The following is a 27545-nucleotide window of genomic DNA, read 5'->3' as shown; positions in this document are numbered from 1 at the left end:
TTGCAGTAGCAATTGCAAAAATGCAATAGTATAGCAACAGAAAATAATATTAACAAGAAGAAATGAAAATTACACCACCCCCTATTCAGTTTCTTAGTTGAGTTGATGTAATGCCCAAGCAGAAACTTAACATGTACCGGGGTGAAGGTCAATAAAATACGTTTATACAGTTGTTGCTAATTCTTCGGGAAGACAAGATATTAGGCTTCTCCTAAGACAAATGTACAGCAAAACCAGGGAAAGGTTAATATTCAAAATCAGATACAAATTTTATACAGTTAAATACAACTACAATATCATAAAACTTAAATATAATTTTTATACAAATTTTATACAATATGTCTTTTGTATATTTGTATCTGATTTATACATAGTAAAACTTAATTTCATACAACTAATTATATATCATACAACTTATCTACAACTTTCATATATTATTTCTACCCAGTTATATACAACTACAATATTATACCACTTAAACACAATTTTTATACAAATTTTATACAATACGTTTTTTTTGTATATTTTGTATTTGATAAATACATAGTAAAAACAAATTTCATACAACTAATTATATATAATACAACTTATCTATAATTTTCATACATTATTTTTACTCAATTATATTCAACTACAATATCATACAACTTAAATACAATTTTTATACGATATTGTTCAACTTTCATACAATATTTAAATAAAAAAATATATATATAAACAACATAATACAATTTTTCTACAAATTTATTATAACTTTACTACAATTTCTGCAGTATAATGCATGTCATGTCTTCTTCTTCGAGTTTCAATCGGAAATTCAGCCAAAATCAAGTCTAATCTTCGCCAAAACACCCTCAAAATCGAGATATAAACTCCAAACCATATTTTCAATTGTTTGCAACAACACCAAATCCAAACAATGGTTTTTAAAAATTCAAATTCGAATTCAAAGCTTTATAACGACTATCAATGGTGGAATTGCTGCTATTTTTCCTTAGCTTTACATTACTGAAATTAGGGATTGAGAGATAGAGAGAGACGTAGAGAGAATCTCAATTCTTTGCAACAATACCCAAATCAAACAAATAACCCAAATTCGAATTCAAAGCTTCAAAGCTTTTTAACGGTTGTCAATGGTGGAATTGTTGCTCTCTTGTGCAAGATACGTGGGGAGGGGTAGTTGGGATGTGGAGAAAGAAACGTGGGGGAGTGGAATACGGAGAGAGAAATATGGGGGGAATGGAATTTGAACAGTTACAGTGATTATAGAAATTGATTAATTATCCTTAAATCCTAAAATTGTACATAATTGATAATTTTGTATATAGGAGTTAATTAGAGTGAAACTTGAGTAGGAGAGGTAATAAAGTTTCCAATAGTGTATAGGTATGTAAAAATTTCGTAAGGACTTATTAACTTCAAGGCGGCCACTGCGGCTCATCTGCCACAATGACTTAATCCACGACACGTGCGGCAAGCCTGTCCATAGCATTCAGTTCCAAGAATATCACTTATCCTTTTAATGTAACTTTCTTGGAGCAAAACACCAATTATAATCAAGCATAAAAAAAAGGAAAAAATCACTTTAAAAAAATGGAAAAGGAAAAGAAGGAAGCATTATTTAACTATGCTAAATTATTATGTTTTGGTGTATAAGTAAGTAATCTTTACCCTTGTATAGTGGGTACTAACAATCAGTTATTCAAATATAGAAAAGGTCTTCCCTTTCCTCTATTAACGGTTCATCCTTTCCACCAAAAGAACAAGATTGACGAAAAAAGTTCCGCTTTTCATACTTGTCGACATGGCAAATCTAACAAGTTTCCCCGTTAACAGCAAAAGAACAATCAATTACCATCTCCGAATTCAACAACCTCCATTTCTCATATTCTTAATTCTCCAAACTTCAAATTCACCTACACCGAGTACAAATTCTCAACGTACTCAGTAATTCGTACAAACTGAGAACAAAAAAATGTCAAGCGACAGTGACGAAGATGAGCTGTTACAAACGGCATTACAGGAGCAAGCACAGGGCAAAAAACCGCCAGGGCAACCGCCAAAGCCGAATCCGAGTAGCGGCAGAGGAGGTGCGACGCCGAACAGAAAAAGCACCAATGCCGTGCCGCAGAAGCAGAGGAAAGGAGTGGAGGAAGATGAAGACGATTCGGACTTAGAGATACTCAGCATTTCATCTGGTGATGATGTTCCTTCCTCTAAGGATCGTAAGGGCGTGTCGAAGAGAAGAGGTGCTGCAAGTGGAGGAGGAAGATCAGTTGGAAAGGATGATGATGAACCGTGGGAAGGTGGTGAACCTGATTGCTGGAAACGCGTCGATGAAGACGAGGTATCCTTACTTGCCTTATATATTTACTAGTCTTGTATCTAGAATTTAGACTCAGTTCGAGTAGGTTTGGCAATATTTTAAAAATACATTTTACTAAGCATACATAGTCAGGCCACTTGTTATGTAATTAAAGGTAAATATCTTGTCAAACATTAATCGATAACCTGATAAAATTGATTAGTGGCGGAGCCCAGTAGCATTTGCCCAGACCTTGTATATGCATTAAAAAATTCACCAAATATCTATAAATATATAATAGTGAACCCAGTTGTTATTGTACATTAACCATAAACTTTAAATCCTGGACCCGCCACTGAAACTGATAACTAACCTGAACCTGCTATTACAGGTTAAATTCATTGACAGTATAATTTACGCTGTCATTGTGTTGTGGGTATAATATCTGGTAGTAGCTTTGTAAGCTGATGCTGTGATTATGATTTCATGATGTTTTATCAAAAAGCTGTGGATCACTTAAACTTTTGTTTGATTTCTTTCCTCTTACGTGGGCAATTCTTGTGGTTTTAATACTGTTAGTTGATTTTACGACTGGTAATCTCAGCATTACTCTTTCTACATACAGTCATGTTTGTTATGGAGGAAATAATTTTAAATTGGAATACCATTTTATGGATGATGTAGAGTGTTTGGTTCAGTGTAGAGTAGCAATTTACCATGATAATTATTCAAGGAGGAGGATGTGGTATGACAATACTGTTTTGGTAATATTTTTGCATACTAAAGATTAACAACACTTTCTAAGTGTTTGTTGAAGCACGTGGTATGGAGTAAGAGTTGGAAAATTCATAAAGGAAATGAGTTCAGCTGACTATATTTTCCTGAAAATTATCTTTCATAGCAAAAGTGACTTTGCTTTATTGGTGAGTACCTGTTAGAACTATAGTTGCTTATTTACTATAAGAGATTTTTCTTTGCTTCGCATACATTTGGGGGTTGTTCATCTGAGGAATTCAGTTTTATTTTGTGAGCTCTTGTATATAAATTTCAGTTGACATTCATGTGGAGGTAGATAAATGGCTTCTTTATCTTTGTAAATCAGAATATGTGCATGAAATTTTTGTTTGGCCGGTACTGCTTAAAGCAGTCTTGATTGAATGCTGAACTTAAAGATCAAAACTTTTTTCAGCTAAGGCGTCATGTTAGGGAGATGAGGGAGACTAGAGCAGTTCCAGCCACTCAAATTAAGGCTGAGGAGGAGAAGATGGCATTGGCGAAGAAGGCACTTAACAGTTTGCAGTCTTTCCCCCGTGGCATGGAATGCATAGATCCTCTAAGATTGGGGTACCTATTATCATCTTACTTTATTTATGTATCTCAAACTGTTCACTGGTAATGTCTTGTGCTAACTGGGATGCTGTTTTGTACTGACAGGATAGTTGACAATAGAACATTAAGGATGATCAGTGAGCACTCATCAAGCTCCCCATCTGTAGGTGATAGGGATCATGTAGACGCCAAAACTCGTGGTATTTAATTTTTTCACCAAATTAGTTTATCATATTACAGCTTTCTTGCATCTCCTTATCCATTACAGTTCCCCCAGGAATATTCTTTTCATCAGCCTCTTTCAATAATATTTCGAATTGAACGTGCCATGCGATGATAATACGGAGATGAATCTGTATGACCACTTTCATTCATCTTCACTTTGTTGGATGCTTCTGGATTCAAGTGTGGGCACTTACTCTTAGTACTGTTGAGTGAACTTTCCTTATTGCAGTATCTTTTAGGCCTGTAGGTCTGCTCCCTCTTTAGTTCTTGTAGCTAGACAAATAGCAGGATCTCTAACTCACATGGTAGGGCATGTGATGCTTAGGCACATAAGCAGATTCAAGACAATTTTTTTTTTATTCCTTGTGTGGTGGATCGCTTGGGAATGATGTTCTGCTACCCTACTGGGAAAGATCATATTGTGGTTGAGGAAAAGGTATGGGAGGCTGCTATGTGATCTAAATCTATTTTCCTTGTTTTGCAGTGCACTTTGTATGTGCACTAATATGGCATTGGATTACTAGACAAGCCTGCAGGAGGATTCCCTGATTATATTATTTCGTCAAGTGGAAGACAGAAACGCAGCACGTTCACTAAAACTGTGCTTTGATGTTGCAGGGCATATTTTAAAGCGAAGCTGCCGAAACTATTCACAAATACTAAAGTCATATATGTTAAGCGATTCACATACTGAATTCATACTCAATTCACGTTGTTTCTCTCTTTTTATTTAAAGCCCGAGCAATTTGCAGGATCATTTTGATTAACTATTTGTTTTCTATTTTCATTTACTGCTATGATTTCCTTCTATAGTTTCTCTATCTCAGGCAAGTTATATTTGATAATAATCAACTGCAATTTTTCACAAGATATTGCGTCAATTTTGCAGAGAGGTTGAATTATTTTTCTGAGAAGTTTGACCCAAAGTTATTTCTATCCCGAATCCACCAAGATACTAGTGCAGCTGACTTAGAGGCAGGTGCTCTTTCTTTGAAAACCGATCTTAAAGGACGTATGCAACAGAAAAAACAATTGGTCAAAGAGAATTTTGATTGCTTTGTATCTTGCAAAACAACAATTGATGGTGAGCTTCACATCTTGTTTGATACTTATGAGGTTTTCGCCTTACTTTGATTTACCATAGGAAGATCTAATTCTGACTTATGTTTTTGCCATAGATATTGAATCAAAGTTGAGACGCATTGAGGAGGACCCTGAAGGTTCTGGAACTTCTCACTTATATAATTGTATGCAAGGAGTCAATTCAATTGCTAACCGTGCTTTTGAGTCACTGATTGAAAGGCAGGTAAACAGGATGTGATGCTGTATTTATCAGTTCAATCTATTTAGTGAAGTAGATTATTGTAGGTGTGGGTGTTTTGCCTCCTCTTTTTTTGTTAGATATAAAAACTAGAAGCATTTTCCGTGTAGGCTCAAGCTGAGAAGATAAGAACTGTTCAAGGAATGCTTCAGAGGTTCCGAACATTATTTAACTTACCCAGTACCATTCGTGAGAGCATTAGTAAGGGTGAATACGACCTGGCAGTCAGGGAATACAGGAAAGCAAAGTCAATTGTTCTGCCTTCTCATGTAAGTGAAGGCGTAAATATTCTGCGACTTTTAAACTTACCAGTATTGGATTGTGCTTTCTGTTTGAAACTGTTGAGACCGATCTAAATCCTGCAAAACAAGTACACCTACACAAGATTATGCAGAAGTTTATTGCATCTATACATGTTCATGTCTGGTGCTTGAGGCCCTATGTTTCCCGGTCTTAGTAATCAATTAATCCAAGATACCTTGTGGTCATGAATGACATAGATACTCCAGGCTAGTAAATGGCTGTTGGCAGTGCCCAACTCTAGTAGGGAAGAAATCTTAATTATAAAATATAATTATAGAGTTTTTATATACATTTCACCGAGGCCCTTCCTACAATGTGCTTTTAAGCAAATGCTTACTCTTAACAATGTTTTATACTGAGAATTAATGCTTTTTCTTTATTTAACACATCTGTGTTCACCTCAATGTAAAGGAATAGGAACATCCTGAGTGCCTTGTTTAATGAGTCCATATTATATTAAAAAGGCAAAATACCTTACCCCCCCCAAACTTGGCACAAATTATTGATTACATCCTTGAACTATCTGTGGTCTTAATTACCCTCCTATACTTAGTTATTTGATACCTATTACCCCCTTGGACAATCTCATCCTAGGAAAGTGCATTCGCCGGCCACGTGGATTTTCCTGTCCATGTGGCATTTTTTGAAAAATAAAATATATTTTATACCTTTTTAAGTGTGTTACTTTTTTAGATAATCTTTTTCAAATAATATTTATAATAAAACTTGGTTAGAACTACATTATTTAGGCTAATTTTTTTAATTTGGATAAAAATAATAAAGTTATTGTTTTTGAATTTGACCAAATAGTCAAGGCATCTAAAAAGATATAAAAATACATAGTTTGATTTTTATTATTTTGACTATAATTTTTTATATAGCTCTAAATTATGGAGCTCTAAAAATATTATTTTTTTACAGATATTACCGGAAAAAGTAAAAATACACAATTGAAATAAATAGTCATTACATCAAAAGAAGAAAAAAAAAGAGTGTACAATTGCAAGGTCATTATTTTGGCTATACCTTTTTATCTGGTAAAAAATAATGGAGTTGTAGTCATTTATTTTTACTGATGTGACTCGAAATAAAAATACACAATTAAAATAAATAGATATTATATCTAAAGAAAACAGATAACAGAAAATACACAAGTAGTACTCCATTATTTTTGCTAAAAGTTTTCTATTTGGCTAAAATGATGGAGTTCCAACCAAACTTTTACAAATTTGGCCCCCCCCCCCCCCCCCAAAAAAAAGAAAAAAAGAAAAAAGAAATATGCAGTTGGAACTAATAAACATTATATCTATAGAAGAAATTAAAAAGAATAAAAATTAGCATCAAGTCCACAATTTATGTCGAGATGAAGCAAGAAGAAATACATAGTTGTAACAAATAAATCATTATATATGACTATATGTAATTAAAAGTTAAAAACTAACCTACCTGTAAGTTGATATTTAATTTTCTCACTCCTACGCGCTTAAAAGAGAGTGCACCCACACTCTTTGCCACATCAACGTCCAGGGAGGTAATGGCTCTCAAAAGGCCAAGTTCAGGGGGGTAATTAAGACCACGAATAGTTTAGGGGTGTAACTAATAATCCGTGGCAAGTTTAGGGAGGTCTTTAGGTATTCCGCCTATTAAAAAATATATTTTAAGATCTCCCTTGTTTCTGGCTAGTGCAGATTGTTTATGCTCGTTGAAATGTAGATTCTTTGGGTAGGCATCTTTCATCACATGGGAAAAATTCTTGATAGAGTTTCATGGTTTTGATGTTTTTAGTTTGATTTAGTATTAAACATGTCCCTTGACTTTTATATGATGCTTGACACCTTGAGGTTATCTTCTGATTATTATTTAAGCTTCTTTGTTTTTTTTTTTTTTTTTTTTTTTTACTTCTTTGCACATAGATTCTGTTTTTGTTGTTGTTATTTTTGTCATCATTATTCGCAGCTTTTGCTTTTGTTTTAGTCACTATTTATTTTATGCATTTTCTTCAGGTAGGTATTTTGAAGCGTGTCCTTGAGGAGGTTGAAAAAGTTATGCAAGAGTTTAAAGGCATGCTTTACAAGTCTCTGGAAGATCCTCATATTGACCAAACAAGTGTAAGTCAGCCGTTAGTTATTTTTCCAACTTGAGTTCGTCTTTTTGAATAAAAGAAGATATGGCAAGTGTAGGATGGCATCACAGTGGACTGTTGGTTCTCTAAAAGTCTCCATAAGGAGCTGCGTCAATATTGCAGTATAATGGTGAAATAGTCAAAGGACCGAAGATCTCAACTCTGTCGTGTCTCTGGATTTAAAGCAATAAAATTTAGCCCTGGGTTTTCAATACGTTTTTACAAATGGTTTGCTTCCCCTCCCTTAACAGATCCAAATCTGCTTTGATAACCATTGAGCGGTTTTGACTATTCTGTTCCACAACTATTTTTCTTATTCATTTGGGAGTAACATTTATCTGGAGGGGTACAAATTGCCTGATGAACTTGTAATTCGAAACATAGCTTGAGAAGCTACTATTTGAGATCAGGTTGTAGATCCACCACAGAATGATGGCCCTTGTGTTACCGTCGACTTAAAACAAGAGTGGTTTGTGATACCTTACCTTTGCTAGAGGAAGAATATATCTGTGAAACGAGTTCCATGTGTTCCAATCCATATATTCGCTTCTTCCACCCCCACCTAATTAGTTGTGCTTGATTGGGATGCTACTATATGACAAAGAGCTCGAACTTGTTCACTTGGCTTATAGCGGTTATTGTCTTTCTGCTACTCCTAGTGTAGATAATTTTTTTCTTTTTGCGTCTGCTTGCAATTTACCTATTCGTCAAAATGCCTCAAATATATTCTTGCTAGGTTATCTAATTTCAGAATTTTTTAAGGAATTTGTTTCTCTTCTGCAGGGAATCAGTTGGTATTTGCCTTTCTGACAACTTGTTAACTTATAATGGCTTCTTTCCAAATACTTGATATTACCATTGTCCATGCAAATGATAGATTTTCTTATATAATTGCTTTATTTGCAGTCTTCATCTCCATTTGGGCTTGACTTACATACCTTGGCATTGGGTGCAACCTTTTAAATGCTGACAATTTTACTTACCTATTAGTTTTTAGAAAGTTCTGAGGTTTCTCAATGTATAATTGTTACTCATGTGGTATTCCGTAATGCTTCTTGTAGCTTGAAAATATAGTGAGACTCTTGTTGGAGTTGGAACCTGAATCAGATCCTGTATGGCACTACTTGAATATACAGGTGAAGCATCTAAATCCAATATTATCCTTTTTGATTACATATAATGGTGTTATGCTTAGGGTGGACCAGTTGTAACATCAGTACTTATAGATTTGTTCTCTTTGATCTCTCTCCTCTTCACTTCTATGCTTTTCATGTTTGAGAAATTTGGCTTTTCATTGCTTAATTCTTATAGAAAAGGAAAATGCAGGGTAGATCATGAAACCCCTCTTCTCTTCCTAATTAATAATGATTGGCATTTTTCTTTCCTTCTTTAACACAGCGTAATAGTATCTCCCCTTATGGATGTGGTAAATATTGTCTAGCTTTATGAATAGCACTTCGTTCTGACTTAAAAACTGCGGACATAATTCTGCTATTTCGCAGAACCACAGAATTCGAGGCTTGGTTGAGAAATGCTCTTTAGATCATGAAGCAAGGATGGAGAATTTACAGAATGAGATGAGAGCAAGAGCTTTATCTGATGCAAAATGGAGGCAAATTCAGCAAGATCTGAACCATTCTGTAAGTATGATTGCCTGTTATCAGAAAGCCGTTGATAATTAGTTCAACTTCAAATTAATGATTCTCATTACATGTTACAAAATGATGATCAGTCAGACATTGACTACTCTGTATCTCCTGGTGATTTGCAACCATTAGAGATGATCGGTGAACAAGGTGATGCTCTTAGAGGAAGATATATACGTAGGTTGACTGCTGTTATTATTCAGCATGTACCTGCCTTCTGGAAAGTTTCCGTTTCAGTTTTCAGTGGGAAATTTGCAAAGGTAACGAGACTCCCTACCCCCTGTAGTCTATTCATCAGGTTGGTGCAAATATTCTAAGGATAAGATTAAGATATCCTCTGTCATCAACCAAGTCAGTGAGGACCAAATAGCTTCGTGGAGTAAATTTGATGCACTGATGCACTTTTAGAACAAAGTTGTTAAATTAGTACTCGCCATATATAGTTGATCTCACTTTTGATTTTCCCCTTAAATTTGTTTTCTCAAAATCCATTACTAGCGTCAATTTTGGATCACATTACTCTGACTAGCTTGTCTACTCATTACTCTGACTAGTTTGCTAAATTGGACATATTTCTCATTCTTTCATCTTGTCCAATTTAAATCAGATTGGTTGATTTGCAAGTTTCTAGGAGAACTCCAACTCTTGAGAGTATGCACAATCTTTGAAGATTGAAAAGCCTAAATGGTTTTATAATGTAAATTTTCTAAGCTTAGATGTGGGCATTTTAAGATAGACACTGTGATTATTTTATTTTACTTGGAGGTTTGGATGTCACATGCTGGGTTGCTTTGTACTATGACGCGAACATCTATGATTAGATAGCTGAAATCTGATGCTCCATTGCCACACTGAATTTTGGTTGTGTCCAGCTGTGACAGCCATCTAACTGTTCCTTTTGATTATAATTTCTCCGTCATTGTTTTTGTAGCGTTTGGTAACTTCAAGTAGTATATTTCTTGGAATAGGTCAAGATGATTACCATTTGTTTCTCGTACTAGAGAAATTTGTTGCTTCTCCAATTTTTTGGGGATGTGCATCAATGTTGCAGTCTTTCCTATTAATATTTATTGTTTGCTTCCATTTGCTAGATTTTAGATTTTAATGGTTCTTTTTCCTGTAAATAGACTTCCCAAGTGTCTTCTGATTCAAATGTCAATGTCTCTGCAAAGAGAACTGAAGAAAAAGCAGGAGACGGAAAGTACTCAAGTCATTCTCTTGATGAAGTTGCTGGAATGTTGCAGAGTACTTTATCAGCTTATGAATCCGAGGTAAATGCTTCCTCTTGATGGCTGGAGAGTAAGTTGCCATGGGTTATGCTTACTTTTAGACGCAGGTGCACCTAGTTGTTTCCCTTTTCTGGCTGTTGATAGAGGAAGTTGTTTTTGACACTACCACTTTGGTTTATTATTCTTCAATTTTGAGGCCGTCTAGTGTTGGTCTTTATCTTCTATCTTTTGTATTACTCTCTGGTGAGACGACAGCACAATTTTTGCCACAGAACAAATTTAACCACTGCCTAATTCAGAACATATTCCTGATATCAACAACAACAACAACAACAACCCAGTAAAATCCCACAGGTGAGGGGTCTGGGGAGGGTAGTGTGTACGCAGACCTTGCTCCTACCCCGATAGAGTAGAGAGGCTGTTTCTGGTAGATCCTCGGCTCAAGAAAACGAACAAGACAAAAAGAGACAATATATCAGTACCATCAACAGAAACCATAGAAATAATAATAGCATCATAAGAGCAAGAAAATAGATGAAACGCAATAATCATAACCAATAAATAAGGCCCGGTGCTATGAAAAACGGACGAATAGAGTGAACACAATATTAACCCCTAGCAGTCTAAGGCAAACCCTATCAGACTAGCTACACCCGGTACGAAGAAGAAAAATGTTCAACTACCTCCTAACCTACAACCCTAATGCTCGACCTCCGCACCTTCCTATCAAGGGCCATGTCCTCGGAAATCTGAAGTCGCGCCATATCCTGCCTGATCACCTCTCCCCAGTATTTCTTAGGCCGCCCTCTACCTCTTCTCGTTCTCACCAAAGCCAACCGCTCACACCTTCTTACCGGGGCATCGGGGCTTCTCCTCCGCACATGCCCTAACCATCTGAGCCTCGCTTCCCGCATCTTGTCATCTATAGGAGCCACGCCCTCATTCCTAATCTTATCCATCCTAGTGTATCCACACATCTACCTCAACATCCTCATTTATGCACTCTTATCTTCTGTATATCAGTATATGTGAGTTCTTAACCGGCCAACACTCTACCCCATACAACATGGCTGGTCTAACCATCGCTCTATAAAACTTACCTTTGAGTATCGATGGCACTTTCTTGTCACACAGGACTCCAGGTGCTAACCTCCATTTCATCTATCCCACTCTTATACGGTGTGTGACGTTCTCGTCGATCTCCCCGTCCTCCTGGATAACCGAACCAAGGTAATTGAAACTGCTTCTCTTGAGGATGACCTGTGATCCAAGCCTCACGTCCATGCCCGCTTCCCTCGAGTCGGCACGTAACTTGTACTTCAGGTATTCTGTCTTAGTCCTGCTCAACTTGAAACCTGGGCCTATCTCCAAACCTCCACCCTCTTGTTAACACCGCCTCACGTCTCATCATTTAAAACGATGTCATCAGTGAATAACATACACCATGGCACCTACCCCTGAATATGTCGTGTCAGTACGTCCATCACCAGGGCAAATAAGAACGGGCTGAGCGCAGATCTTAGATGTAACCCCATAACAACTGCGAAATGCTCTGAGTCGCGTCCTATTGTCCTAACCCGAGTCTTAGCTCCGTCATACATGTCCTTGATCGCTCTAATGTAAGTTACTGGCGCCTTTTGCCTCCAGGCATCTCCAGATAACCTCTTTAGGGACCTTACAACAACAACGACAACAACCCAGTATAATCCCACAAGTGGGGTCTGGGGAGGGTAATATGTACGCAGACCTTACCCCTACCCCGAGGGGCAGAGAGGCTGTTTCCAGGAGACTCTCGGCTCAAGACAGCAACAAGAGACGATACATTAGTACTATCAATAGACTTATACTAAAATAACATAAAATAACAGCAATATAAGAAATATAGGAAATACGAAAAAGATGGAAGGTATACTAATATCCAACAGATACATCCCTGTATCAGTAGCTGATCAGTAGCATCCTAAGATTAACTCCTAATTGGCTAGTCTCACTCTAGTGCGTTGTAGAAATATCCACAACTTCCCCCTATCCTACAACTTTAATGGTCGAGCTCCACAATTCCCTGTCAAGGGTCATGTCCTCAGTAATCCTAAGACGCACCATGTCCTGCCTGATCACCTCTCCCCAATACTTCTTAGGTCTCCCTCTATCTCTCCTCGTGCCCACCACAGCCAGTCGCTCACACCTTCTCACCGGTGCATCAGTGCTCCTCCTCTAAATGTGCCCGAACCATCTCAGTCTTGCTTCCCGCATCTTGTCCTCCATGGGGGCTGTTAGAGATAGCCATGTAAATGTTAGAGATAGCTATGTAATTGTCCCACATTGGAATAGGAGTAGTATCCCCTTTGTATAGAGTAGCTATAAATAGCACCTCTTGTATTGCATCACACACAATATCAATATATCATATTTTCTCCCGTGCCTTCTCACATGGTATCAGAGCTATCGTGAGAGATTTATCGCTGTGCATAAATTCCAGCGATTCCGGGAAGTAAAATCAGTCACCGGAACCCTTTTTTCCGGCGACTTTCAAAGTTGTTTTGCGTCTGCTTTGTCTCGGTCAGTGTTGTGCACAAAATCCAACACTACCACAAGAGTAGTCACTGTCCGGCGACCAAATCCTAGTGAAAATCTTCGGCGCTACTGTAGCTGTCTAAAGAAAATTTTCCGGCGAAGTTCCAACGTTGCGTGGGCCACCTTCCGGCCATTTTTTGGCGACGACTCTTCAGGACAGATTGTTTCCCTTGCAATTCCGAGCCTACCCATCCAGGTTACACCAAATTCCGACCACTTTTTTTATTTTTCCGGCGTGAATAGTGATTTCAAAAAGTTGACTTCCGGCCATTTTTTGAAAAAGTTCCTTCAGAACAGTTGGGTCTTCTGGTAATTCCGATCCTACCCCTACTGTTTTTATTTCATTCCGACCACTTTGAATATTTTCCGGCTGCAACAGTAACTTTCCAACTGCTACAGTAGTTTACTATTCTGGTTCAGTGTTCCTTACTCTATTTTCAGTGGATTACAGTTGATTATTTCTCTTATTTGGTAATAATTTACAAGATGTCTTTGGGAATTGATGTTTTTGGGTCTAAAAGCATGAGTTCTGGAAACTCTAATGTTATGATTACCTCGGAACCTTTAATGGGAGGTTCAAACTACTTAGCTTTGGGCTTCATCTGTCGAGTTGTGGTGTAAAGGTCAAGGTGTGCAAGATCATCTGATTAAACAGTCTAGCGAAGGAGATGAAAAGGCGATAGCGCTTTGGGCAAAAATTGATGCTCAATTATGTAGCATCTTGTGGCGTTCTATTGATTCTAAGTTGATGCCTTTGTTTCGGCCATTCCAGACATGTTATTTGGTTTGGGCAAAGGCTCGTACGTTATACACTAATGATATATCTCGCTTCTATGATGTGATATCACGGATGACAAACTTAAAGAAGCAAGAATTAGATATGTCTACTTACTTGGGTCAGGTACAGGCAGTCATGGAGGAATTTGAGACATTGATGTCAGTTTCTGCTAGTGTGTCAAAACAACAAGAGCAGCGACAGAAAATGTTTCTAGTTCTTACACTCGCTGGACTTCCTCATGATCTTGATTCAGTACGAGACCAGATTTTGGCGAGTCCGACTGTCCCTACAGTTGATGAATTATTCTCTCGATTACTTCGCCTTGCTGCAGCACCAAGTCACCCAGTGATTTCATCACATATACTTGATTCCTCTGTTCTTGCATCCCAGACAGTGGATGTTCGGGCATCTCAAGCTATGGAGAATATACGAGGAGGCGGTCATTTTGGGAGATCTAGACCCAAGTGTTCTTATTGTCACAAACTTGGACACACTCGCGAAATGTGTTATTCCTTAAATGGCCGTCCACCCAAAAATGCCTACGTTGCTCAAAGCGAGACTACAGGTAACCAGGGCTTTTCTGTATCTAAAGAAGAATATAATGAGCTCCTTCAGTATCGAGCAAGTAAGCAAACATCTCCACAAGTAGCCTCAGTTGCCCAGACTGACACTCCTATTGCTGGTAATTCTTTTGCTTGTGTTTCCCAGTCTAGTACTCTTGGACCATGGGTCATGGACTCAGGCGCTTCTGATCATATCTCTGGTAATAAATCACTTTTGTCGAATATTGTATATTCACAGTCTCTTCCTACTGTTACTTTAGCCAATGGATGTCAAACTAAGGCACAAGGAGTTGGACAAGCCAACCCATTGTCTTCTATCACCCTAGATTCCGTTCTTTATGTTCCTGGTTGTCCTTTTAGTCTTGCATCTGTTAGTCGTTTGACTCGTGCCCTCAATTGTGGTATATATTTTATTGATGATTCTTTTATTATGCAGGACCGCAGTACGGGACGGACAATTGGTACAGGTCGTGAATCAGAAGGTCTTTACTACCTTAACTCGCTCAGTCCTTCCACAACATGTCTAGTTACAGATCCTCCAGATCTAATCCACAGACGTTTAGGACATCCGAGTTTATCCAAACTTCAAAAGATGGTGCCTAGTTTATCCAGTTTGTCTAGATTAGATTGTGAGTCGTGTCAGCTTGGGAAACATACCCGAGCTTCCTTTACGCGTAGTGTTGAGAGTCATGCAGAGTCTGTTTTCTCCTTGGTTCATTCTGATATATGGGGTCCTAGTAGAGTCAGTTCAACCTTGGGATTTCGTTATTTTGTTGACGTCACATTTTTCGAGTCTAAACCTTTCTTCACAACTGATGTCACTTCTGCTGACCACCATGACATATCTGAGGTCTTACCTATACCGACTTTTGAGGAGTTTAGTAATCCTCCTCCACCTTCAACCACAGAGGTTTCACCCATACCAACTTTTGAGGAGTCCAGTGTTATCCCTCCTAGTTCCCCAGCCACAGGAACACCACTCTTGACTTATCATCGTCGTTCGCGCCCTACATCAGGCCCATCTGGTTCTCGTCCTGCACCTGACACGGCTCCTACTGCGGATCCTGCTCCTAGTACACCGATTGCACTTCGAAAAGGTATACGGACCACACTAAACCCTAATCCTCATTATGTTGGTTTGAGTTATCATCGTCTGTCATCTCCCCATTATGCTTTTATATCTTCATTGTCCTCGGTTTCCATCCCTAAGTCTACAGGTGAAGCATTGTCTCATCCAGGATGGCGACAGGCTATGAGTGACGAGATGTCTGCTTTACATACAAGTGGTACATGGGAGCTTGTTCCTCTTCCTTCAGGTAAATCTACCGTTGGTTGTCGTTGGGTTTATGCAGTCAAAGTTGGTCCCGATGGCCAGATTGATCGACTTAAGGCACGTCTTGTTGCCAAAGGATACACTCAAATATTTGGGCTAGATTACAGTGATACCTTCTCTCCAGTGGCTAAAGTGGCATCAGTTCGCCTTTTTCTATCCATGGCTGCAGTTCGTCATTGGCCCCTCTATCAGTTGGACATTAAGAATGCCTTTCTTCATGGTGATCTTGAGGATGAGGTTTATATGGAGCAACCACCTGGTTTTATTGCTCAGGGGGAGTCTCGTGGCCTTGTATGTCGCTTGCGTCGGTCACTTTATGGTCTAAAGCAGTCTCCTCGAGCCTGGTTTGGTAAGTTCAGCACGGTTATCCAGGAGTTTGGCATGACTCGTAGTGAAGCTGATCACTCTGTGTTTTATTGCCACTCTGCTTCAAGTCTATGTATTTATCTGGTAGTCTATGTTGATGATATTGTTATTACGGGCAATGATCAGGATGGTATTACTAATCTGAAGCAACATCTCTTCCAGCACTTTCAAACTAAGGATCTAGGCAGATTGAAGTACTTTCTAGGTATTGAGGTTGCTCAATCTAGCTCAGGTATTGTTATTTCTCAAAGGAAATATGTGTTAGACATTCTTGAGGAAACAGGGATGACAGGTTGCAGACCTGTTGACACGCTGATGGATCCGAATTCTAAAATTCTGCCTGGACAGGGGGAGCCGCTTAGCGATCCTGCAAGCTATAGGCGGTTGGTTGGTAAATTAAATTATCTCACAGTGACTAGGCCCGACATTTCTTATCCTGTGAGTGTTGTAAGTCAGTTTATGAATTCTCCCTGTGATAGTCATTGGGATGCAGTTGTCCGCATTATCCGGTATATAAAATCGGCTCCAGGTAAAGGATTACTGTTTGAGGATCGAGGTCATGAGCAGATCGTTGGGTACTCGGATGCTGATTGGGCAGGATCACCTTCTGATAGACGTTCTACGTCTGGATATTGTGTTTTAGTAGGAGGAAATTTGGTGTCCTGGAAAAGTAAGAAACAGAATGTAGTTGCTCGGTCTAGTGCAGAAGCAGAATACCGAGCAATGGCTATGGCAACATGTGAACTAGTCTGGACCAAACAATTGCTCAAGGAGTTGAAATTTGGTGAAATCAGTCGGATGGAACTTGTGTGCGATAATCAAGCTGCACTTCATATTGCATCAAATCCGGTGTTTCATGAGAGAACTAAACACATTGAGATTGATTGTCACTTCGTCAGAGAAAAGATACTCTCAGGAGATATTACTACGAAGTTTGTGAGATCGAATGATCAACTTGCAGATATTTTCACCAAGTCCCTCACTAGTCCTCGCATTGATTATATATGTAACAAGCTCGGTACATATGATTTATATGCTCCGGCTTGAGGGGGAGTGTTAGAGATAGCTATGTGAATGTTAGAGATAGCTATGTAATTGTCCCACATTGGAATAGGAGTAGTATTATCCCCTTTGTATAGAGTAGCTATAAATAGCACCTCTTGTATTGCATCACACACAATATCAATATATCATATTTTCTCCCGTGCCTTCTCACAGGGGCCACGCCCACCTTCTCTCGAATATCTCCATTCCTAATCTTATCCATCCTTGTATGCCCGCACATCCACCTCAACATTCTCATCTCTGCTACTTTCATCTTCTGGATGTGTGAGTTCTTAACCGGCCAACACTCGGTCCCATACAACATGGCAAGCCTAACCACTGCTTTATAAAACTTATCTTTTAGTAACGGTGGCACTTTCTCCACACAGGACTCCCGTCGCCAACCTCCACTTCATCCACCCCACCCCTATACGATGTGTGACATCCTCGTCGATCTCCCCGATCCCCTGAATAACTGACCCAAGGTACTTGAAACTACCCCTCTTAGGGATGACTTGAGAGTCAAGCCTCACTTCCACTCCCGCTTCCGTCGGCTCGGCCCCAAATTTGCACTCGAGGTATTCCGTCTTTGTTCTGCTCAACCTGAAACCTTTAGACTCAAGGGCATGTCTCCAAACCTCTAGCCTCTCGTTGACGCCGCGTCGTGTCTCGTCAATTAGGACTATGTCATCAGCAAATAGCATGCACCATGGCACCTCCCCTTGAATATGATGCGTTATGGCATCCATCACCAGGGCAAATAGGAAATGGCTGAACGCAGACCCTTGGTGCAACCCCGTAAGAACCGGGAAATGCTCGGAGTCGCCTCCTACTGTCCTAACCCGAGTCTTAGATCCATCATACATGTTTTTAATCCCCCTAATGTAGGCTACCGGGACCCCTTTAACCTCTAAGCAGCTCCATAAGACCTCCCTAGGAACCCTGTCGTACCTTGTCATACGTTTTTTCCAAGTCAATAAACACCATGTACAGATCCTTCTTCCTATCCTTGTATTGTTCCACCAACCTCCTAATAAGGTGGATAGCTTCCGTGGTAGAACGACCCGACATGAACCCGAACTGGTTGTCGGATACAGACACCGTCCTCCTCACCCTCACTTTCACCACCCTCTCCCAAACTTTCATGGTATGACTTAGTAACTTGATAACCCTATAATTGTTACAACTATGGATATCACCTTTGTTCTTGTACAACGGTACCACCGTACTCCACCTCTACTCATCTGGCATCCTCTTCGTTTAGAAAATAACATTAAACAGCCCAGTCAGTCACTCCAAGCTTGCTTTACCCACACACCTCCAAAATTCTACCGGAATTTCGTCTTGGCCGGTTGCTCTGCCCCAACTCATCTTACGCGTAGCCCTCACGACCTCCTCAACTTTAATGCGCCTACAATACCCAAAGTCTCGGTGCCTCTCCGAGTGCCCCAACTCACCTAGCACAATATTCCAGTTCCCCCTATTCATTCAGAAGTCTATGAAAGTAAGTCTGCCATCTCCGCTTAATCTGAGCCTCCCCATTAATACTCTACCGTCCTCGTCTTTGATGCACCTCACTTGATCCAGATTCCTGATATCATAATCCAGATTAAAAGGGACTAGCTCAGATCTCATTGAAAGATAAAGACAAACAGGTAGTTAGAAATGACTTTCCCACAAAATATGAAACCTCGAGATGATTTCAGGAGAAAAAGATCTGTTGGTCTATGGCATAAGTTTATAGACAACTTTAGCTCTTTTACTTTTTTTAACGGAATGTAGCATATGTCTTATGTGAATCTCTATATCCATCCCTCTCTATTTTGGCCACTCTCTACTTGATGTGATCATTTCTAATCTTCTCCATTCTTGTATGATTTTATTCTTATCTAAAAGAACTGCATTTTCACAGCATTCATCTAGTGGACAGTTTGGTCTTAGAGGCCGGCATTCACTTCAGTGTATATTGCTGTCTTTTGCTTTACTCTTTTTAGGCATCTTCATACTGCATAGAATTCGACACTCCATTCAATTGTTCTATCTTAGAGCTTGTTTGGCCAAGCTTCTGGGAGGCCAAAAGTTTTTTTTTTTTTTGTCAAAAAAGTACTTTTTGGAAAATTTAAGGTGTTTGGCCAAAATGAAAAAGTACTTTTGAGCAGCAATAAAAGCAGTTTTTCTACTTTTGGGGAGAAGCTACAAATTCTAGCTTCTTCCAAGAAGCAGAAGTAGAAAATTAATTTGTTCAAGACAAAATAACCTTACAATAAATTTATATTTTCTAAATTATCTCTCAGTAATTTAACATTTCTCTTTTCCTTTTCCTTTTTTATTTTTATTTCTACTGTACATTTCTTCTCTTTTTTATTTTAATCAAATTTTTATTCTCTTTCTCTTATTTCTAAAAGTAGATTTTAGATTTATATTGAATGATGTATTTTGGCATATTTAAATTATCATTTAAACAATAAGTAATACCAAGCACTCAATGTTATTGATTTGGAATAACTATGTTTTATATTGATTAGAATTTTAATTTATATATTTACTTTACGTTTTATATTTTAATCGAATTCTTTTATAGTAAATATTAAAATTATTTTTCTATTCAAATAATACTAATCATAAATTGAACCTTTAAATTTTAATGTCCTTTTTCATAATTGGACACTTAAAAGTACTTTTTTAAAAGATTGACCAAACATAATGAGCTTGCAAAAAATACTACTCAAATGAATTGGCCAAACACATATTGCTATTTTGCAAAAGTACTTTTTCAAAAAGCACTTTTTCAAAAAGCACTTTTCAAAATAAGCAGTTTTTGGCAGCTTGGTCAAATGGGCTCTTAGTTCTATATGTTACATCCTCGTCTATCATTTCCATTCTCCTTGAAGATTGATTCTAGATCTGAATTGTGTTTGTTTAGGCTCCAATAATTCCATCCAATCTCACTTCATCTTCGTTCTTGTGCAGGTTGAACTTGCAATGCATAGATTATGTCTTTGCTTCTACTATTCTAAACCCTTCTATACTGCTTTTTTGACTTCCCTACTAGTTTTGTCAATTAAAATAATATCATTTACAAATAGTATGCACCATAGAACGTCATCTGAAATACTATTAATTAGCTCATCTAGGATAAACAAGCAAATTCTTAAGGCAATTCCTTGGTTTACTCCCATGGTCTCTGTATCTCCTCTCTCATTGTTCTTATATTTGTGACCTTTAATTAATATTTATCTTTGATGGAATTTATATTTGTTGTGGACTCTTTTTCATGCTAAGCACCTATTCTTATCTCATTGTTCTCAAATTTGTGACCTTTCATTCATAGTTGTCTGTGATGATATTTATATATTTGATATGGTTTCTTCTCATGCCAAGCACCTATCAAAGAACTTTCGTGGTGCTCTATTGCATGCTTTCTCCTGATCAATAAATATCATGTGAAGATCCTTCTTGCTCTTGTTAAATGTTCTTCGTAGCAAAAATATAACCTCAGCTGTAGTTTTACTAGGCATAAGCCCCACTTGTCTCTATCACCCTTGTCTATGCCCTTTAGTTCTTTCCCACATTTCAACCTATGGTTCATAACTTTAACCACAATAGTATGTTGCAATCTTGAATTTCTCCTTTGTTTTTATCTAAGAAAATCAAGATGCTCTTTCTTCACTCGTTTGACATTTTTTCACTCTATAATATGACTTGGTTAGGCATACTACTGTGCTCTTCCTAGCCATTTCCATACTTCTACAGGAGTACCATCTAGACCATAGTATCTTTTAACCATCATATTCGTTCTTTTTAAAGAGGCATAATCATATGAATCTAGCTAGGCTTCCGTCTGTTCTGGTCGTATAATAATATGAATGTAGCTAAGGCTTCCGTCGTGTCAAAACTTGTTAGGACATAGACATTCTTGGTTCAAGTTTTACCTCTCTTCTACCTCTCTGATGCTAGCTTATATAGCTTATGTTTTCAATTTTTGTCAAATGAGTAACAAGTTGAAACTAGTCTTTTGTTGAACCAACCTTAGCTTTTTGTTACACCAACCTTAACCACCTCTTGTAATTTCCATTCCACCTTGTATAGTTCTTTTTGTCCACCAGTTTTTAGTCTGTTTTAGCTGTCACTCGCTTTGAAATAGATTTGGTGCTTTTTCTAGGAGATTGGATATAAGTTTTTGTGATTTATAGCCTGTTTGGCCGAGCATCTCAAGAGGCCAAAAGTGCTTTTTTTTCCTAACTTGAGATGTTTGACCAAGCTTTATTTTTTTTTGGGGGGGGGGGGGGTGGAGAAGAGAAGTGTTTTTGGGAAGAAGCAGAAGCAGTTTCTGAGAAGCAGAAAAAAGTAGCTTCTTTCCAAAAGCAAAAGCAGAAGCAGTTTTGACTTTTCTTCTTACCTAAAATACCCTTAACAAAATATAGTATATACCAAAATAACCGTTAAACCTAGTACTTAGGATATTAATGTATAAGTATTTCTTCTTATATATATAGTGACTTTAGGGGTGAATGCTTTTATAATTTTAATATATTTAATTTATATTAAAAAAATTAACTACTTTTTAATTTTGTTTTCATACTTTTCTTAAATAAAATGAAAAGATTTAATTATTGTCTGTAATAAAAAAAATTTAAGATTATTTATTTACTTATAATATTAACTATTAAGTAAATCTATTCATGTCCTTATTGTAATTTCATACTTAAAAGCACTTTCTAAAAAGTTTGGCCACACACAAATTAATTGCTCAAAAGTGCGTTTTAGAGTGATTAGCCAAACACAAACTGCTTCTCTCCAAAAGTACTTTTTTCAAAAGCACTTCTCAAAATAAGCTGATTTCTCCCACTTGGCCAAACAGGCTATTAATGTGTATTCATGCTTCTTCCTAATACAATGTTGAAATTGATCTCACAGGTTCAAAACACATTTCGAGATCTTGAAGAATCAAATATTATTTGCCCATACATGAGCGATGCCATAAAAGAGATATCTAAAGCATGCCAAGCCTTTGAAGCCAAAGAATCAGCGCCTTCAGTTGCTGGTATTTAATTTTCCAGGTTGATGTACGCTGTTGTTTGTGAAATGTTCCTGAGTTATTTCTCCTGTGATTAACAGTTACAGCATTGCACAACCTTCAGTCTGAGGTCACAAAAGTTTACATATTGAGGCTCTGTTCATGGATGCGGACTACAACTGAGAAGATATCAACAGATGAATCCTGGGTCCCAGTATCTATTTTAGAAAGGAACAGATCTCCATATACAATTTCTTCCTTGCCTCTGGCTTTCCGTTCAATTATCACATTTTCAATGGATCAGATCAATCTGTAAGTTAAAGATGTCACCAACTACACACCACAGTAAGCTGAAGGGTCTTCCCTTGCTGGCTTCTTTTCAGTATGCAAAATGCTTGTTCAATTTCCTTTGATGTTTGTCAGGAAGTAATTTAATTTAGCGTATATTATTTAATAATTCGTATATGTGCATCCAAATGTATGTGTCTGTGAAGCTATCAAGAGTGATTCAAGTATACATGGGCTCGCTCATCAGTACAAACAGAAAAATATACGTTAAAAGTAGATTCTTGTGTTTCCTCAGTGCTGTTGACACACACTCGTGTCCACGTTTCTGCTAAATAGGGGGGAATTTATTTGATTTGCATTATACCGTGGTTTAGTGATACTTACTATAAAGAGTTATGCTTATTGATACCATTAACTATTAAGAAAACTCCTCCTTGAAGGTTTATAAGTTACAAACAATTGATTGAGTGCATACATAATTTCTTGTAAGCAAAGATGTAGCACTGTTGTCTTCTTAAGTTGTTTGGGCACTGTAATATAGGCCTTCAGGAAACAGGCTTGAAATTTTTACTTGGAATGAAATTTGAAAAATATCGGAACTTTTGGTCGGTTGTTACGCTCTCATTTCTGCAATCTTGTTCTGTCCAGAATGATTCAGTCTTTGAGGAATGAGGCTATGAAGTCAGAGGACATATTCATGCAGCTTCAAGAAATTCAGGAATCTGTTAGACTTGCCTTTTTGAACTGTTTGCTTAATTTTGCCGGTGTGTAAAGCAGTTGATACCTTTTTCTTTTCTTTTTTAGTTGATACTTGATACCGCAGCATTTCAGTAGCTGATATTCATTGTATGATTGGAATATGATACAAATTTTTGCACTCTGATTAGGCAAGCTGGGGCACACTGGCAATCAGCTTCTGGACGAATATAATAGAGAAAGTTTGCATTTTCAAAACGGGCATGCTGAACCAGAAGAAAAATCATCGGATCCTCTTCCTGGAAGTATTGTAGATCCACATCGACAGTTGCTGATGGTTGTAAGTAATATTGGGTATCTCAAAGATGAACTTGCTCATGAATTGTACAGCAAGTACAGACGAACTTGGCAGCAGCCTAGGTACAAAAATGGCTCTCTGGTACTTGATAGCTTGTAAATCAAGTTAAAATAGTACAAGTAGCTCTCTAGTACTGTATAGCTTGTCTATTTTGTTTGATTTTGTTCCGTCGAATATAATGTCAGAAGCATTGGAAACAATACACTCAGTGGTGACAGGACTAAGGGTACTTCAGTATATCAGTGTGTTGCAGAACTACATCCCAAGTTGGTTGCATAAAGAGTGGCAATTCAATGGGCAACAGGATTTTTTATGTTTTCCCAACAACTGCAATTGCATACTTTATATAAGATAACCATGGGAACTAAATTGACTAGTTAAGGGCCTGTCTCTCTTAACTTTTTAAATGGAAAAGTTTTTGCCCAGGAATTTGAAAGCTGTCTTTGAACAAAGAAGGACTTATGTGCTATTAGGACTTAAAATCTTCTCTTGAGTAGTTCTTTTCGGCAGTCATCTTGTATTTAGAGACTTTCACAAGATGATATTTTGTCGAGCTACCTAACATTTGAATTATCATCATACTATCTAGTGTTGTTAAAGGCCCACCTGAAATCGCTTCAGTCGTGAGGGTTAGTGCAATGCAGGGCACTTCATCTTGCTTAATATATGCTTTAGTACAGGCGCCACACGTACCTTAACATTCGTGTGCACTTTCTTGAATAGAAAAACAGTAAACAATAAAATGGAAAAGACAAAGTAATGTACTGATTGTTAAGGATGCATCGTGGGTGATTATTTTAGTGGTTAGGAATAGGAAATTAGATAATTAGAAAACAAAAGTAGTCTCTAATCTGAATTAGGAAATCTTTATTAGAAATTTAAAATTTCTTTGATTAACATGGTTTTCTTCATATGTTCCAATTTATTAAGGTTCTTTAATCATTTTATAGAATTGTTTGTATCCTTAGTTATTTTTTCTTGCATTAAATATTTATATTTTTTGTTTTGCTGTCCATTATGTTTTTTGTTTACTTTAGCTCTCGCTTTGTACTTAAAGCCTTAGCAGACACTTGGCGTTTTTCTACGTTTTTTTCCCTTTGCTGAAGCTGATACTGAAGGGCTATGCTACCTTAGGGGTAAGGATGAAGAGGATGGTGATATGCAAGATCTGATTACGTCTTTCTCTGGGCTCGAAGAGAATGTGCTTGAGCAGTATACTTGGGCGAAGGTATGAGTGATTCATATCTTCAGCAGGCCAAAAGCTGTTATATACGTACTAAGATCCATACATATGTGTGTAATGTTTGCACTATTTCATCTATAATAGACATCCTTCTGTTTTGTTTCACTTTTTTCTTACACAATGTGTGTGACAGCCTACATTAGCTCCCAGTATACTTTGTGCTTGATATTGGTGGAGTACATTTTTCTAAAAGAACAGACGATCGCCTCTTAAACTTTATCTTATCCCTGAATGTTGATCACTAATTATACTATTTTTGGAATATTGTCAGACAAATTTGATTAGAACAGTTGGTGTAAACTATTTGTTGGAGGGTGGTATACAATGGGGTGCTGCACCAACAGTTAAGGTGATAACTCTTTCTCATTCTAGCCTTCTATAACAGAAAACGTTTTCCACCTGGAATAATAGCACAATTGTCTGTGTTGCAGGGAGTGCGAGATGCTGCTGTGGAATTGCTACACACTTTAGTTGCTGTACATGCAGAGGTTAGTTCTCCTACGCTTTTCTGGGGATATTGTTGCCCGCTCATTTATTTTTGGTGGATGGAGGATTCAATTGATTTATCTGGTGCAGAGATAAAAGTTTAAACCTCAAATCTCTATCTGTACATGGTGGCTTTCTTAGCAAAACTGCTCTTCGGCATTGCTCTGTCTAACTTCCTAACTTTGGATTTTCTCTTACAGGTCTTTGCCGGTTGTAAGCCTCTGTTGGATAAGACACTTGGTATTCTTGTTGAAGGCCTAATGGACACTTTCCTAAGCCTTTTCCATGAAAACCAAGACAAAGATTTTACGGTATTAGACGTGAATGGCTTTTGTCAGCTTATGCTTGAGGTCAGTTAAACTGCTAGTGCTTCAAGGAATCACCTTTCTGCTGTTAGACAGCTTCTCTTTGGATGGTGTAAATACAAGTTGGTTCTTTACTTTTGGTTCTTTGACTGCTTTTATATTGCTTAAGGGTTTTTGCCCTTTGCGGCAATTAGAAGCAGAAAAATACTTAAAAACAAAAATGCAGAGGCTTTTGTTTCTCTAGATATTTTTATGGACTACCAAAAGTTGATAGAATAAAACACGGAACTGAAATGGAGAGGTTATGCTCTCCCATGACTAAGTGGCTGGCGTTGACTCTGATAGTCTTTATGGCTTAATCTTGCAGCTTGATTATTTCGAGACCATATTGAACCCTTATTTTACACATGAAGCAAGGGAGTCTCTGAAAACTTTACAAGGGGTCCTCTTAGAGAAAGCGAGTGAGAGTGTGACAGAGACTATTGAGACTCCAAGTCATAGCCGTCGGCCAACACGTGGAAGTGATGATGTACTTCAGGATGAAAGGCAGCAAGGGACGTCTGTATCACCTGATGACCTGATTGTATGAATACTTCCTCTTTATCGACTTTTTTTTTCAGATTCTGGGACATGTCTTTTCTCCATGCAATCTGCTTAGACATAATTAGACATGCTATCACATGGTTCAGTCCAGCCAGCAAATTTGCTGTTGGCAATGATATTTGCCTTGCACCAAAAGTTAACTAGTATAGACATCATCATTAAAGTGTTTAGCCACCCTTCCTTGCATACCTTTGAATTGTTGGAAATTTCACAGGCTCTTGCGCAGCAGTATAGTTCTGAGCTACTTCAATCTGAACTTGAGAGGACCCGAATCAATACGGCATGCTTTGTGGAGTCAATTCCTCTAGACTCTGTCCCAGAATCAGCAAAAGCAGCTTATGCTTCTTTTAGAGGATCAATGGATTCTCCTGGTAGAGATTTTAGAGGATCTCAAAATATTGGACCAGCAAGCTTCTCCAAGCATAGACGTCGATAAATTATAGGTCTATTTTCTTTTCTCAAGGTATTTCCTCCATAAATCTTGTGCAGTTGTACTAAAGTAAATTTACAGTCTTTTCTTGGATGAGAGACATTTGGCTGATAATTTAACTATAGTCACAAGCCTCATTTTAATTTCAATTTTGCTGATAATGAAACCTTAATCACAAACTCATTATAACTCATTCCTGTTTCCAGGACGAGTTGAGTTTAACAGTACCAAGAATGTAAGATGATTGGCTGTTGGACGACAGTCTTATGTCCTGTGTATAGTGATTTCAACTTTTCCAGTGACCATCCCATATCTCGAGCTGCACAGTGGGGAAGCCTCTTCATTCGAGTTGTGAAACACATAAGACCATAGGTGACTTGACAAATTAATGTCAAGGTGTATCGCAAAAGTTTTCGTTCTATCCAAATTTAGCAAGGGCCATAGTATTGTATGGCTTCCAATTTTGTTTACTTTTAGAAGTCAGCTTCAGCTGCTTTGATCTAAGATAATCTTTTGGAGAAGGAATTGGTCTTCATTAGATCAGTATAATAATGATGGAAAAGCAAGGTATTTCTCTTTGGGAAATATGCTGTTTTAAAAAGCCCATTCAGTTTCTGTATTTTCTTGCCAGAAAATTTTGGTGAAAAGTGGGGAGTTACTTGCAGTTTCTCTTGTTTCATTATCCAGTTCATGCAATGATGCATCCTTTTTAAAGCTAGTGATGGTATTGAAGGTTCTATCTTACGTGCAATATGTTAGCAAACAGTAGGTTTGGATTTGCGCAATTTTTGAGTTTCATTTTTTCACTATCACTATGTTGAGCATTTAGAATAAAAGAAATGTACTCAGAAGAAGTGTCAAAGTTTTATGAAGCTACTTTTGTTCCATTAATTTAAGAGTTAATACCCTCAAACCCACCTAAACTATACAATATTTGTCAGTTTCCTACCTAAACTATTGCCTGTACCCGAAAACCCCTTG

General features: G+C 37.7%; 1 protein-coding gene across 1 annotated transcript; it reads left to right on the top strand.

Annotated features, from left to right (window-relative positions):
* Positions 1-1636: 1636 nt before the first annotated feature.
* LOC104214614 (exocyst complex component SEC5A-like) lies at positions 1637-27303 on the top strand. The gene is made up of 22 exons (XM_070160016.1): positions 1637-2347; positions 3495-3649; positions 3740-3834; positions 4749-4943; positions 5038-5165; positions 5291-5449; positions 7487-7591; positions 8667-8741; positions 9108-9245; positions 9338-9511; positions 10379-10522; positions 22056-22182; positions 22257-22467; positions 23092-23207; positions 23331-23559; positions 24632-24725; positions 25012-25089; positions 25172-25228; positions 25427-25576; positions 25899-26114; positions 26349-26597; positions 26771-27303. The coding sequence occupies exons 1-21, from the start codon at positions 1976-1978 to the stop codon at positions 26568-26570; spliced, it is 3240 nt and encodes a 1079-aa protein (XP_070016117.1). The 5' UTR covers positions 1637-1975; the 3' UTR covers positions 26571-26597; positions 26771-27303.
* The last annotated feature ends 242 nt before the right edge of the window (positions 27304-27545 follow it).

Source organism: Nicotiana sylvestris, chromosome 10, assembly GCF_000393655.2.
Source record: "Nicotiana sylvestris chromosome 10, ASM39365v2, whole genome shotgun sequence".
NCBI classification, from domain to species: domain Eukaryota; kingdom Viridiplantae; phylum Streptophyta; class Magnoliopsida; order Solanales; family Solanaceae; genus Nicotiana; species Nicotiana sylvestris.
The sequence above is the reverse complement of the archived record's forward strand: the minus strand, read 5'-3'. Positions and strand labels throughout refer to the sequence as shown.

Coding starts and splice junctions, on each gene's coding strand:
- LOC104214614 (XM_070160016.1), top strand. CDS start 1,976: ATGTCAAGCGACAGTGACGAAGATGAGCTGTTACAAACGGCATTACAG. Junction 22,183..22,256: donor ATCAGCGCCTTCAGTTGCTG/GTATTTAATTTT, acceptor TGTGATTAACAG/TTACAGCATTGCACAACCTT. Junction 24,726..25,011: donor AGCAGTATACTTGGGCGAAG/GTATGAGTGATT, acceptor GAATATTGTCAG/ACAAATTTGATTAGAACAGT.